This window comes from Corythoichthys intestinalis, chromosome 12 (genome assembly GCF_030265065.1).
Source record: "Corythoichthys intestinalis isolate RoL2023-P3 chromosome 12, ASM3026506v1, whole genome shotgun sequence".
Taxonomy (NCBI): Eukaryota; Metazoa; Chordata; class Actinopteri; order Syngnathiformes; family Syngnathidae; genus Corythoichthys; species Corythoichthys intestinalis.
In genome coordinates this window covers 32716624-32731205 of record NC_080406.1, presented here as the reverse complement: position 1 = coordinate 32731205, position 14582 = coordinate 32716624, and the positions used below count along the sequence as shown (strand labels likewise).

Here is a 14582-nt window from a genome sequence, read left to right as displayed (position 1 = left end):
AATTGATAAAAGTGGCATTTATCCGATTATCGAGTAATTGTTTAATTAATACATTATAAAAATAATCGTTACTTGCAGTCGTACTTTTATGTGAAAGAAATTTTTAAAAAATTTATCACTACTATTTGAACTCAAAATAAAAACCTGCAGCGAAAAAAAACTAGTGTTTCAATATTAATTACGTGTCAGGAGAAACAACGCAAAACTAACAATTAAGCAAAATGTTTACAAATCAATACAAAAATTAATACAAAAATAACATAAGTAAATTTTTAATTGACAAATTGAAATATTTTTTCAAATTGAAAAGAGGAAAAAATGTGCACAGTTAACTCATTCACTCCCAGCCATTTTCACCAGAGCAAGGCCCTTCGCTCCCGGCCGTTTTTCTGGATTTTGACTGATTTTGCAAGGCCCACAGAAAATTCTGTTCTATAGCTATATAAACATGGAACCCACCAAAAGAAAGATTAGACTCTCTTCTTTCAGCAGAAAAAAAAGTAAGTTCATATCTTTTTCCATTCTTTAGAAATCAGCATTAGAAAATAGCTTAGTTTGAGCAATTTTCCAATTTCTGATGAAAAAAAACGGAGAAAATTAGCTTTTTGTAAACGCATACATTTCAAACATAACTTTGACTTTAACACAGCTATTTTTTGCATTAGTTACATCCCAAACATCTGCATAATGTTTTCCTTTTACAAAATATCATAATGAACAAGACAAATAGAGCTTTTGATAGGAAAGTAACAATTTGTTTAACATGACGACTGAGAGATGACGCCTGTTGTCGCCGAGATGATGCCGTCGTTGCTGTGTAAACTTTTCTCTCATCGTTGTCTGTCTCACAAAAATTGATTATTTTTTCATGTCTGCGGGGTCTGCTTGGCGAGCCCGCTGCACGGTGGTCTGTCGTTTTGCTACGTCGTCCAGCGCCTGGACGCCTCCTCTCGGTTGTTTTGTTCGGTCGTCTACCGCCTGGCATACTGCCGCCAGCGCTCCGACCGTGCTGCCCGGCCTTTCATTGCTGTTGAATCGGGTTGCGGGTCTTTACAAAATGTGCTACTGCCCTCCAGTGGCCAGTTTTATTGCTTTAAAATGGGTTTGGAGCCTTGTTTTTTTGTTTCTCGGATAGATCGCAAGAGTTAGATTCTTCTTGTATTAAAAAAAAAAAAAAAAACAACGCAAAAGACGTATAAATCTGTTTTTGGGACAATGAAGCATTTAAAAATAGAACATATTTATACGTTTCTGGGAGCAAATTAGTTAATTAATGGGTTCCGAAACGTGAATATGTTGACACCCAATATACCCACCATATTTGACCTGTTCATGTATGAGCCACACTGGACTATAAGCTGCAGGTGTCTGTGTTGTAATATCGGATATTTACACCACAATACATATAGCTCATTACTTGTAAAAATCCATAAATAAGCAGCACTGAACTATAAACCACAAGGCTCAAAGCAAGGGAAAAAAGTAGTGCCTTATTTGCCAAATATGACAGTTAATTGAAAACTATTAAACTTGACAATATTTTTATATACATAGATGCATGTGTATATCTGCTGATCAAATGTTTTATAATGGGGATGGTCTGAATATGGGATCTAATAATTCATTTTCCCAAATAAAAATTGTTTTAATTTTAGAACAACTGTGTTCGAGGTTAGAGCTTCCAGTGTACTTGTGAAAAAGTTTCCCCTTTCTTGCTGGAATGAAACAAATGACAAGTGCAGCTGGCATATTCGCCTCCACCCTTCCTGCCTCTTCCAAGTCTATAATGACGCATAATCAGTATTCAGCTGATTAAAGCCGTATGCAAATCTTTGCCGCCTCGTTAGCGATGCAAGACTTTGAAGTCCTGCGAGTGACGCATTTCACACCGGGACGAAATGAAAGCTTTCTGCATAATTGAAAGCCCCCTATAAATATTTATCAGCTCATTAGCATATTAATTGGATGTCTTCTGGAGGACGATAGGAAAAAACAGGGAAGAAGGAAGACTGTGAGGAGCTGAAGAAGGAAAGGGCATAGCTAAAAATTAATTAGGTAAGAGCAGGTAAGCAGACTAGCCCAGATTGCAGAGAAAGGGCCTGTCGGCAGACTATTAATAAAAGGATGGCTACTTCTGAGAATCCACAGAATTCGCAGACCCCAGGGATAGTGTGGGCTGGCTGCGGCTGATGTGAGGGTACTCAGTCAATCGGAAAGAAATAACTCCACATTAATACAACACAAGCATGTCATTAGTAGCATGACCCCCTGTGGCTCAAGCATTCCACAGCAAGTGGGTGGTAGGCAGATTCCTGCCGATGTTTATGAAGTGCTTGGAAGGGGGATTAGCATATTCAGATTAGTTTTTACATTTCATTTGTGTTGCACTTTTGGAGAAGATCTGAACTTGTTTTAGTTAGTTCTGTGTGTTAATACGGGGAGGGGCACATGTCCAGTGGAGCCCGACGACTGGACTGGAATGTGTAGCAAGTCCAAAGGGAGGAGTTGCAACAACTAACTGCTTTAATTAACTTCTTTGCTTATCCCATTTCTGCTTCTTTTTCATCAATTTGCTTTGTGAAACGATTACTCGAATAATTCGAGTAACTCGATTTTAATGCGGCACAAAGCGTACGGGAAGAAGAGAGAGGCAGCGGATACACTTGATTTCAACCACGCATGAATATAGAGGTAACGACAACGAAGCTGACGAAAGCAAAGAGAAAGGCACCAAGAAAAAGCAGAAAATGTCAAAAGTGTGGGAGCTTTTCAAACTGGAGACCAAGGCGAACACGGTTTGATGTATTCACTGTAAGACAGTGCTTGCATAACACTACCCCGGACCCGGCTACCCGCAGCCCCGCCAACACTTACGCACACTTGGCTGGACCCCGTGACCAATGACCGTCCCCGAAAATCGGGCCGAGCACCGCCACGAAACCCATTCGCCTAGCCCCCGCTCCACCGAAGGCACCCGGTTTACTCCGAGAACGGAGGAGCGATACTCAGGACAAGTTGAAATTATGCTAACGTCGTGCTAATAAATAAGATTAACGTTACTATACCTTGCTAACGTAACTTTAGCCCTGTACAGGGGTAGGTTTCTATTAATTATGACGACTGTCGATGCATGGCTAACGAATCTTTCATACAGGCTTCATTTATTCTGCAAAAACAGTGCTGTAGGGTGATAAGGGTGTAAAAAAAAAACTATAATAAAGCTAACTGTCAATTGTAGCTCTGTAGTCATTGATGGATAAAACACCAAGTAGCACTAGTGCCTGAAGTGCTCCAATACAGTAGGTATCATACACTTATTTTGAACTCTGCAAAAACTCACAATCCTATCAGGACTTACAATTTAGACTTAAACTTAAAGAGCATATGACACGAGAAAAAAGTCAAATGGCATTATTATGTGAATTAGAATCATTTTTTGAGACGATTCGACTATATACAACAATTTAGCAAAGCACAGATGACGAGAAATTAGTCTTTTAATCTGCCGGTTAGCCACGCCAGCCATTATAGGGCTTTAGCGTCCCCAACAGGTGGATGACGTCAGCGGTAGACTGGGCTCATCGGTTTTACTATTCAGCCCATTGAGGGGGAATTATTCAGAACGAGGAAAACGCGATGAAGAGAGCCGCAAAATGTCGTTGTTTCAGTCTCTCTACTCCAATATTTTTACAGGATATTCTTTTTATCCAAGTATTTTTCCCCAATAGCTATATAAATGGCTTGAGAATGACCAGTCAGCCCGTCGAGGGGGAACTATTCACAACGAGGAAAACGCGACGAAGAGAGCGGCAAAATGTCATTGTTTCTGTCTCTTTACTTCAATATTTTTACAGGATATTCTTTTTATCCAAGTATTTTCCCCAATTGCTAAATAAATGGCATGGTCATGACAAATAACAGTCTTGTGCTGAATGGAATATGAAATAATAAAAATGCATTCATTCAGGACGACATGGCAAAATTACTCCATAATGGTCAAAACTGTCGACTTCACCTTTACTGTCGGACCTCCTGAACGATATTTTATGACACCTAAATCGGACATATGTCATTTCCCTTCCCTGGCTTCGGAGAATGTTAACAAACCAGAAGGCGTGACAGCTAGCCGACATGCTAACCCGAACCGAGTGATGTTTCAAAGTCTTTGAAGCGGAAAATCACACATAACTATCCTGGATTATTTGACATAATGACCCGGTTGTCGATTGTCTTCGCGGATCGGCAAACCGCCCGGCGGAGAACAATTTACAGTTCGTTCCCCGGAGGAGGGTGGCTGGAGTTGTTGTGCAGCTAACATGCTGCTGCTAATGAGCATTAGGAGAGCTTTTTACATGCCTATCAATGATCAAACGTAAGTAGTCCTTCATTTAAAGGAAGTTTGTAGTGTTTACTTTGTAATCGCTGTATTCGTATTTGACATAATACAAAACAAGATGTTTACTCACTTCCTCGCAAGTCCAATGGTCCCACAGTAAATATCCACGGTGAATGGGAACCTTTTGAAACTCCAAAAAGGCACATACGCCTCTCCCTCATACAGAATGATTTTTCTGCAGCCGTTTGGCTGGCGTGATGCGAAAAATAAACGTATTAATCCGCAAAATCATCTGAATCTTTCGTCCTCATACACAACAGTACACTGTAGCGTGAAGAGGACGTCTTCTACCGTACACGTAACAGCGCCCTCCTCCCCAATGCAAGACCGAAGCCGGAAGTCACTCATTTTCATGGCGCGGGATTCAAAAAACTAAATAAAAATAGCGATCGCTTCCACACACATCCAAGCGGCCCATATCATTCAGGGCCATAAAATACCGCGTGTATTATGAAATAAACATGCTTTTTCGTGTCACAGGCACTTTAAAACTTTACTAGAACGTAAAAATAGCTTGACACTCGGGCTGCAGCTATCGAATATTTTAGTAATCGAGTAATCGACTGAAAATTCTATCAATTAATCCAGTAATCGGATAAAACTTCTTTTTTTTTAGGTAAAGAGCGATTATAAATATAGATGAGAAAACAAAATATTTCATCTAATATTGAACCATTTTCAGTCAATTAATGACTTTATTTTTGATGTACATTGTTGAAAACAGCCAACAATGGCGTACCGCACGCAGGCTATTTTTAGACCGTGACGTCGCATCGTGAAGTGGAAGCCGAAGTGGGACATTATAGACCCGCCCTCACATAGACACAACGTAATTTGTGCTACTTTTCTCCGGTAATCTTTCAAAAACGAACATTCCGACCGCGCATTGCTTTTTTGGAACTTGTAGAAATGACTCAGACATTACGACACATGAAGGATGTTTTCTTCATACGTTTCCGGAAACCAAAAACTCGGGAGGAAAAAATGTGAAGACCGAATCAACTTGCACGGACTTTAACACCAGCTCGGTGAATCCATTCACATATCATATGCAGTAAACATTATGTTGGGTTGGCATGGTCTTTCAGAGGACAAAGAGGTAAGCCATTTTTATATTTTTAACTTATTTTTTTAGCGTAACGTTGTGCCGTACTGCTTCTGTCTGGCAATGAATGACCTGAAAAGGAATACAATGGTATATGACTGCCACTGTTACCGTTTCTGTTATATATATATATATAAAAAAACAACTTTAGTAAGGGGGAAGTGTAAATAAATTATAGAATTAAGATGTGTTATCAATGAAAAAAATTAATTAATTAATTATGTTCGTTGGCTGTCACTGAGTAGCATTTGCGATCGCTACACAAAGCTAACTAAATTACCCCCAAGAACGGTAAGAGACGTGGGACAACCAGAGGGTATATAAGAAAGACAGGGCTGATGGTAAAGGATAGCTTGTTGAAACAGGAGAATGTCAGTCGCGTCGATAAAAAAGCTAAAGCTATGCTTAGCTTAGGAGTATTCGTTTCAGCTCTACTTGACACAAATGGAAATTCAATTGCAATACGTGGGAAAAAACACCTAACTTTTAAGTGATGTGTGTTATCAAGCGTAATTACATTTTTGGGTAAGAAATTAATTTTTTTTCATACGAGCTTGTTTTTTTTGCGCGAAAGCAGTGAATTTGTTGGGTTTTTTTCTAGTCACAACTGAAATGCAATTGTTGGCTGTTTTCAACAATGTAAATCTTAAAGACATTGTCTAAAAACGGTTCAATATTCGGTGAAATATCTTGTTTTCTCATGTATATAATTGCTCTTTACCTAAAAAATATGTTTTATCCGATTACTCGATTAATCGATGGAATTTTCAGTAGAATACTCGATTACTAAAATATTTGATAGCTGCAGCCCTAGTAAATTGTGTTCTTAGTTTTCCATCTTGACACGTTGAGGTCGAATTAGCTATTTTCATGATTGGATGATTGCAAACGTTACTAAAATAGCCGTCTCTTTGAAATTAATATGCACTGAGAGTTGAATCTGTATGTCCGTATAGGAAAGAACCTCAACAGCTAAGATACATTGGTATGAAAAAGTATTTGAACCTTTTGGAATTTTCTACATTTCTGCATAAAATCACAATCAAATGTGATCTGATCTTTGTCAAAATCACACAGATGAAAAAACTGTCTGCTTTAACTAAAACTATGCAATCATTTATAGTTTTTCATATTTAATATTTTGTGATTTTGTGGCCCTCCTTTGGCAGCAATAACTTCAACTTGACACTTCCTGTAGCAGCACATCAGTCGGGCAAATCAATCAAGACTAATCTTGGCCCACTCTTCTCTACAAAACAGTTGCAAAACATCTCAAGGGGGTTCAAGTCTGGACTTTGACTTGGCCACTCCAGAACGTGTATTTTGTTCTTCTGAAAACATTCTGAAGTTGATTTACTTCTGTGTTTTGAATCATTATCTTGTTCTAGCATCCATCCTCTTTTTAGCTTCAACTGTCAGACATACGGCATCCATTTTTCCTGCACAACAACCTGATAAACTTTTGAATTCATTCTTCCATTTATGATTCAAGTTGTCCAGGTCCTGAGGTAGCAAAACAGCCCCAAATTAGGATGCTCCCACCACCATCCTTCACGGTGGGAATGAGGTGTTGGGTGAGTTGTTCCATTTTTCCTCCACATAGGACGTCGTGTGTTACTCCCAAAACATTCAACGTTGGTTTCATCAGTCCACAAACTATTTTTCCAAAACTTCTGTGGAGTGTCTAAGTGCTTTTTTGCGAACATGAAACTAACAACGTTTTTTTTAGACAGCAGTGGCTTCCTCTGTGGAGTCCTCCTATGAACACTATTCTTAGCCATATTTTTACATATAGTTGATGTGTGCACAGAGATACAGTGGGGAGAACAAGTATTTGATACACAGTCAATGGGAAAACCCATTGGCAGTGTATCAAATACTTGTTCTCCCCACTGTATCTGCGCCTGTGATTTCTGTAAGTCTTTAGCAGACACTCCAGGGTTCTTTTTTACCTCTATGACTATTCTGCGCTGAACTCTCGGCATCATCTTTAGTGGACGGCCACTCCTTGAGAGAGAAGCAACAGTGCCAAACTCTCTCCATTTGTAGACAACTTCTCTGACTGTCGATTGATAAACAACCAGACTATTAGAGATGCTTTTGTATCCTTTCCCAGCTTTATACAAATCAACAATCCTCGATAGCAGGTCTTCAGGCAACTCATTTGACCGAGCCATGATGCACATCAGACAATGCTTCACATCAAGACAATTCTTACCGGGTGCATGTTTTATAGTGGGCAGGGGAGCTTCAAACAACTCATCATTGATTGGGCACACACCTGACTAGTGCTGCAACGATTAATCGATTAACTCGAGTATTCGATTAGAAAAAAAATTTCGAATTACATTTTGTTGCTTCTAGTTTTCGTTTAATTAAAGTGGCGTTGTAATGGTTTATTTTGAAAGTGTTTACATTTAGTTTATTGAGAAGGGTGGATACATTGCCCTCTGGTCTGCCTCATTTCACATGGCTGAATCCAACTGCTCCCTGTTAAGACCAACGTAACCTTTTGTTTGGGTTAATGTTTTTTAATGCATTCGCAATTTAGTTTATATGTATATTTAGTTTTTTGGGGGAATACAAATCTGAACCATTTGTTAACAGCATTGGAGAAAAAAAACTTTAGCATTTTATAGCATTTAAGCTAGCGGAGTTTTGCCAAGTAAGTTAGCCAATTGTTCTTTTGTTGTACATAGATCCTCACTTAGTTATTTTTAATACCGTGTGAGGCTAAGCTCAGGTATTTTAATTTTTCATGTTCCTTATCCGATTACTCGATTATTCGAACTAACTAGTTCATCGATTAATCGACTACTAAAATAATCGATACCTGCAGCCCTACACCTGACTTAAATTTGTTTGAATTGTCCTTTAAGTCTCCTTCGGCAGAGGGTTCACGTACTTATTTTCCGCCCATTCTGTCTTTATTTGCATGCTATCCTCACTAAAATATGATAACCTATAAATGTTTGGGTGGTTTTAGTTAAAGCAGACACTGTTTTTACATCCGTGTGATTTTGACAAAAATCTGATCACATTTGATGGTGATTTTATGCAGAAATGTGAGAAATTCCAAAAGTTTCAGCTAGTTTTTCATTCCACTGCAAAACATATTTGGAAACCAATTTTACTCTCCAGCTCAGCAAATAAATGCCACTAAGCAATATTATGAATACAATGTGCCATACAAGAATTGTTTAATGCTTTGATTGGGTTACTGTTAGCATGATGAACTCTTAACAGAAGTTTTCTAGAAGCTTCACATTTTTTATAAACCCAAACCACTTAGAAACAACATATCAGCTTACAATAAACTCTTTTGTTTTAATACAGGGGATTTTCACACCATGTGAGAAAGACGGCAAAATCATCGTGTGCAGACTTTTCTGCCTTGCCAATGGGAGTAAGAAAAAGGTCGCACAACGTCTGAGACAATTACCCTGCTCAGAAAATTCTAAAAGGCTATCTCATTAGCACAGCTTTACGATGAAAGCTGTCAGTGTTTAATGCGAGTCGAAATATTCAACACTAGACAGAGACCAAACTTAATTAGCACATGCACATTCGCCTGAAAAGCCGATAATATTCATCATACACGCCAAATACCTCTAGATAACTTGTGTGAATGACTGAGCACTTAGCTTAGGACTACCTGTGTGGAGTTTGAATGTTCTTGGACAGTTGTATTGTCCCGTTAACATTAAACAACGCAAAGCCCACACTGTTGGATGTTAATTAACGGTGCAGTGTAAAACTGAAGTTTTTATTATTGGGACACTACGGAGCCACTATACCAGATGAGGGTAAAACAAGGATTTTATCTGTTCAGTGTACAGTGACGGTACAACTGTGATTTGTTACAATTTTGTTCCTCTAAGGTGGAGGAGCTTGTGCGACTGGAGGTTTCTCTGTACCTCGGGAAGGCATGTTCTGAATTTATTACTGCTGCTGATGCATTATTCATAACACCCGTGTTTACATCAATGAATATTCATGACACAACTACAAGGCTGGAATCAGGGTGAACTGTATAACTGATTAAATGGGGTAAAAGTGGAAGGATGCAAATGGGTTTTTTTATCTCATGTAAATATTCACGAGTTGGATAAATCACATTCTTTTTAGAGGGTATATGATTGACCAGTTTTATTAGCTTGTCATGAGTCTTAAAGATTTTGCCCAAAAATGAAACAGTCAAGATACTTGACATCAACACATCATTTGAGCTACATGCATGCCTCACTACACCTTCAGCCAGTATCAAAGGATTAAGCCTGTTTGGCTTTTTGCCACATTTCTTTCTGGGAAAAAAAAAAAAAAACACGGACGTAGTAAAAGGAAGAAGAATGTGACAAGAAGAACATACAAGGATTTACGATCCAACTTTAATATTACGGGATTGTAAATTTAGTTTAAAAACTAGACTGAATTGGAGCAGCATCCCTGTAGTGACACTTAAAAGGTTATTTTTTTTAGCACCATTAAAGTAATTACTTCGCATCCTCGTACATTTTAATAACTTCATCGTGCATAAATTCACATTTAAATAACAAAATAAGTCCAGAGGAGATACAAACGCTCCTTTCAAAACCCTGCTTTGACTTGCAAAGACACTCTGCATATTTTGCCTGTCCTGAATGCAGCGTGTGCGCATACACACTCATACACACACCCCACTTACACAATGGTGGAGAACAGTTTCCCTACAGGTTCTACGGGTGCCATAAAATTTTGGAAAAAATAACAATTAAAACATGACTAAGTGTTTAAAGACAGAAATCAATGAATACTATGAAGAAATGAAATTTTCAACACTATTTCATTGGAACAAATAACTTCATGGTGGCGCCTTGTATTGTTGCATTGTCTGTCTGCTTGTGTTGCTCCACCCTTTGTGCTCAATTATCAGTTGCTTAAAAGGTCATTACACCCTGACACCGATACTATTCATTAGCCTGTCTATAATACTATTTATTGTTGGCATTAACCCTTTTTAAGGCACTCATTTACCTCAGTGGCTGCCACTGACGGCATTAGATGTCTAATCTATTTTGATTGGGAGAGGGTAGGATGTCTAGTGCCGGGATCGGCACTGAAACATGAGCATTCACAGCCCGTCCTCCCAGTTCAAATGAAATTGACTTCGTAGATATATTTATTCATTCCGACACATTTGTTCATTTCATATAATCATATTCATATATTTCTAGTATAACACTGATATTTGGGAACTGTATGACTGGTTTTCCTGTTTAGAGGCAAGAGGTCTGGGAGCCTTCCTCCCTCACCAAGTTTATCCAGATCAGAGTGACTCTAGTGACCTTCCATTGTCTCACACTAACTTGCCGATTTGCATAGTTATAATATAAAGTATCATTTGAAAGGTTGGCGACAGAATGTTCTCCAAGACACCCGGGGCAGTCTAGGGGATTCAGTCCTAGCCGGACAGCTTTCAGTTTCTTTTCTGAATAAATGTATTTAGCTTAGGTGAATTTTGCTTTCATTTTGTCCCTGAATTGCATGCCGTCATCTCCTGTTCATTAATCAAAGAACCTGATGCAAGGGAAAATCAACTTTTTTCTCTTCTCAAACTTCTACCATTGTCAATGAGAGGCACAGAGTTCAAGACTGAAATTAAAAATAAAACCTACCACTTTAAATGTATTGAGACGTCTAGTGCCGTCAATGGCAGCCAATTTGGTTATGCCTTATAACAAATAATAGTTATAACGATATCAAAATTCCTGTCAACTTAACATTTTTATGTGATTTATTTAATCTCACCCCTCATAAACAAAACAAAACACATGTTGGGCCGCTGTTAAGCTTCTCTATCACCAGGCATTTCAGTTTTTTGGGGGAAACCCTGCTCTTGTATGTTTAGTCAGACAGTAATTATCAACTGGAAATGTAAGTGAAGGCTAGAGGTGTGCGAAATTTCTTAGAAAAAAAATTCTTAGATTATTCACAATTCAGCCGTAGAAGATTTGAAAACGATTCACAAACATCCAAATTCCGATTATTGAAATATGCAAAGTAAAGCGAACTAAAACACAGTCAAGCGCGGTCTTCAGGATGCAATGAGGAACGGACCGATAGTAAACATCATGCTAACTCACAGCTCTGGCTCAACTCATGCCGCTAGATAAAAAAAAAAACAATACCCGACTGTGGCTGACCGCCACTACAAACTACGCCCACATAATGCTACGATAGATATCACATGTATAAAGAACTAGATGGGAAATGACAGACTCGGCGGCATTAGCACATGTATAGAAAACTAGATTCTAAATGACAGACTTGCCAGTGTTGGTAAACAGCCGCCATCTTAAAGCAGTAGACTTCTCTGGAAGACTGCTGTAGCAAACCTTCCGACCGAACCTAATTAAATTTTTATCTAAAAAACTCCAAAATCGGCAAAATCTTGACTTAGAATCTATTTTTAAATGATGAAACCGTTTTAAAACTTTCACATGTCGAAAGTAGAGAGAAGGGAACTTATGGAATAACTGGAGCAATTTTAACAACTTTAACAGTTGATTCACAACATTAAATTAGTTGAATGTAGTTTAAAGCTGCTGATACAGAATGGGGACTTCAGTATTTTATTTACTGTTTTGAACTGTTAACTTGACACTGAAATGGTTGTTTAGATAAGCCTGAGAGGATTTTTGTACAATTTCTGTAACTAATATATGATACCTTAAAAGCAGCTAGGGGTGGGGGGGGGTTCCATCAATAATCGATTTATAATTAGAGGTGCACGATAATTATCGGTCCGATAATAGGAATTACGACGTCATCCCAATAAATCCAATAACATTATTGATAAGCTCGATAATATATACTATTTTTTGCACGGTGTCGGTGGATTGGGATGTGTGCATTTGTTTCGACTCCTGCCAGTATTCAAAATTTTGTTACTGTTCTAGAGGCCTTATTTTTCCATCACTCAGTGCTAAACCTTATGATGGCAATTAGCAAATGTTTGCATTTTACAGTGTTATGTTTACAAGTTCTTGAGAAGCCTTTTGGTTATTGATAGGCTTGCTGTCCTATAATTGCCAGGTTAAGAAAGTTGTTTCATGGAGCAAGACCACAAAAGTTTTCTCTACTGTCGCACCAAATGTTTTATATGCTGACAAAGCACAATACCTGTTGGGTTTATGTTTGTTTTAGGTCAGTGCTAATTTTTCAGGGGAGCACATCGTCAATGATATTGACTGATTGGTTGTGATTGACTCAAATTATATTTATTTGAAACAATAAATATGGGCATTTTATTTGAAGCCCAAACTTGCTTCTTGTCTTTGTTTTGTTCATTACAATAAGGTTCATGTCATCATGAAAAAAATTCTTGTTAGGTCAAAGGCAAATCTACGCCGAATCCACCACTAGAATTTTTGACCTACATGAGTTCAAAAAGTCAGGTGAATATACATTTTAAAATTAAATATATATTATCGGCTATCGTATCGGTATTGGCCTTGAGGAGCAGGAAGTTATCGATATCGGTTTCAAAAAATGGATATCGAGCACCCCTATTTATAATCGAATCATAGCCCCTGAATCGTAATCAAATCATTATGTGCCCCAAGATTCCAACTTCTAGTGAAGACCTTTTCAAATGTTTGCCAGCAAGTCAAAGGAAAGACAAAAAGTAATTAGTGGTGTCACTCATAAATCCAAGTACAACTGTTAATTCGAAAAGTAATAAAACCCACATCACAGGCCACACAATGTAGTCTAATGGTATTTTTGTATCGTTTTTCCAACCCCTCTAGTGAGGAGAAGCTTGATAGCCAAGTTTGTCGTCTTAACACATTAAATAAGCAGCTTCCCCCTTTAAGCAAACAACAGCAAACATCAAGCTGTGTCTTGCCCGTTCATGAAAGCTCCAGTGAACAGTTAAGAATGCCCTGGCTGCCTGTTATTATTGTGCCTTTCCAGGAAGTGGGCCTCACTTTTGCCCCAGGGTGGGAGAGGGGAAAAGGAGGGGGTACAGGTACGATCTTTGTACCTGTGTAAGGACAAAAAGTACCGCCAAATAGTCTGTAATCATCCAAATTGAAACAGAAGAAAATCAGAGGAACGTATTAACTGCACATAAGTCTACAAAATAATGTTAACTAACACTTCTCGCAACGAAACTGAGTTCACTTGGCCTGAATTTTTTTTCTTCCTGATTTTAAAAACACATGCAGCCGAATTCAGGAGTCCGATCTTCGGCGCGTTCTCGTCACAGGGCGATCACCACTCGATGAAATCTGCTGAACGCCGCACTCCGGCTCTGGCAGGCCCCGCATGAATAACACAACAGGCTACTGTAGCTCCACACTGCGCCGAGCACAAAAGACTGGTGGGGAAAAAAAAAGACCCCCCCTCAAAAAAAAAATCACACCGAAAGTAACCAGGTAATAACAACATAACAACACAAAAGCATTTACTAACGGCTTTCGTCCAACTCGTAATGTCTGCGAGCACCGTCTCCCGGTGCTCGTCTCTCCAAATAATGAATATGCAAAGCTTGTTCAGAAAGCACCGCACACCGTTTGCCATCAACACAAAGCCTAGCGCATAGCATCCCATGCTAACGCTAGCTCGCTCGCCATTTCAACCAAACCGCCTGTCCTGTAATGCACTATTTTGTCACACGTATACGCGGTTCCGTGTTTATTAATAAAATATGCTAAGTCGTGTTTGTCGACAGAGGTATGAATATGTAGCGGCCGTAAAGGCGTCTAATCACACAAAGGGGGAGGCATGTTTCCCCGTGTAATTTGTCGTCGTCCGTCCAATAGCTCGTTTCCTGCTATGTCAAATTACAGCTGGCTAGCATTGAGAGGGATGAATCGGTGAGGGGGGGTCTTCGTCGCCCGGTGCAGTCAAGACGACGTTTGCCCCCTGCGTGTAGTTTCGTTTCTTGTAAATCAGAGCGGCCGTTTGAATATGAGTATGAATATGTAAAATGCAGTAATCATTACCTGCTCCTGAACTCTCATCTTGACTCGCTGCTCCTCCGTCCGCCATTTTGAATATTTAACCCGAAAATCCCAGCCCTGCCTGCTGGGCGCG

General features: G+C 39.0%; 1 protein-coding gene across 2 annotated transcripts in view; it reads right to left on the bottom strand.

The window, feature by feature from the left end:
• The window catches only part of pou2f1b (POU class 2 homeobox 1b), a 39947-nt gene extending 25365 nt beyond the window's left edge, over nt 1–14582 (bottom strand). For both annotated transcript variants that reach the window (XM_057852693.1, XM_057852694.1), the window contains exon 1: nt 14492–14582. In XM_057852693.1, coding sequence (XP_057708676.1) covers nt 14492–14537 — 46 coding nt within the window. In that variant the 5' untranslated portion in view covers nt 14538–14582. The remainder of the gene's footprint in view (nt 1–14491) is intronic.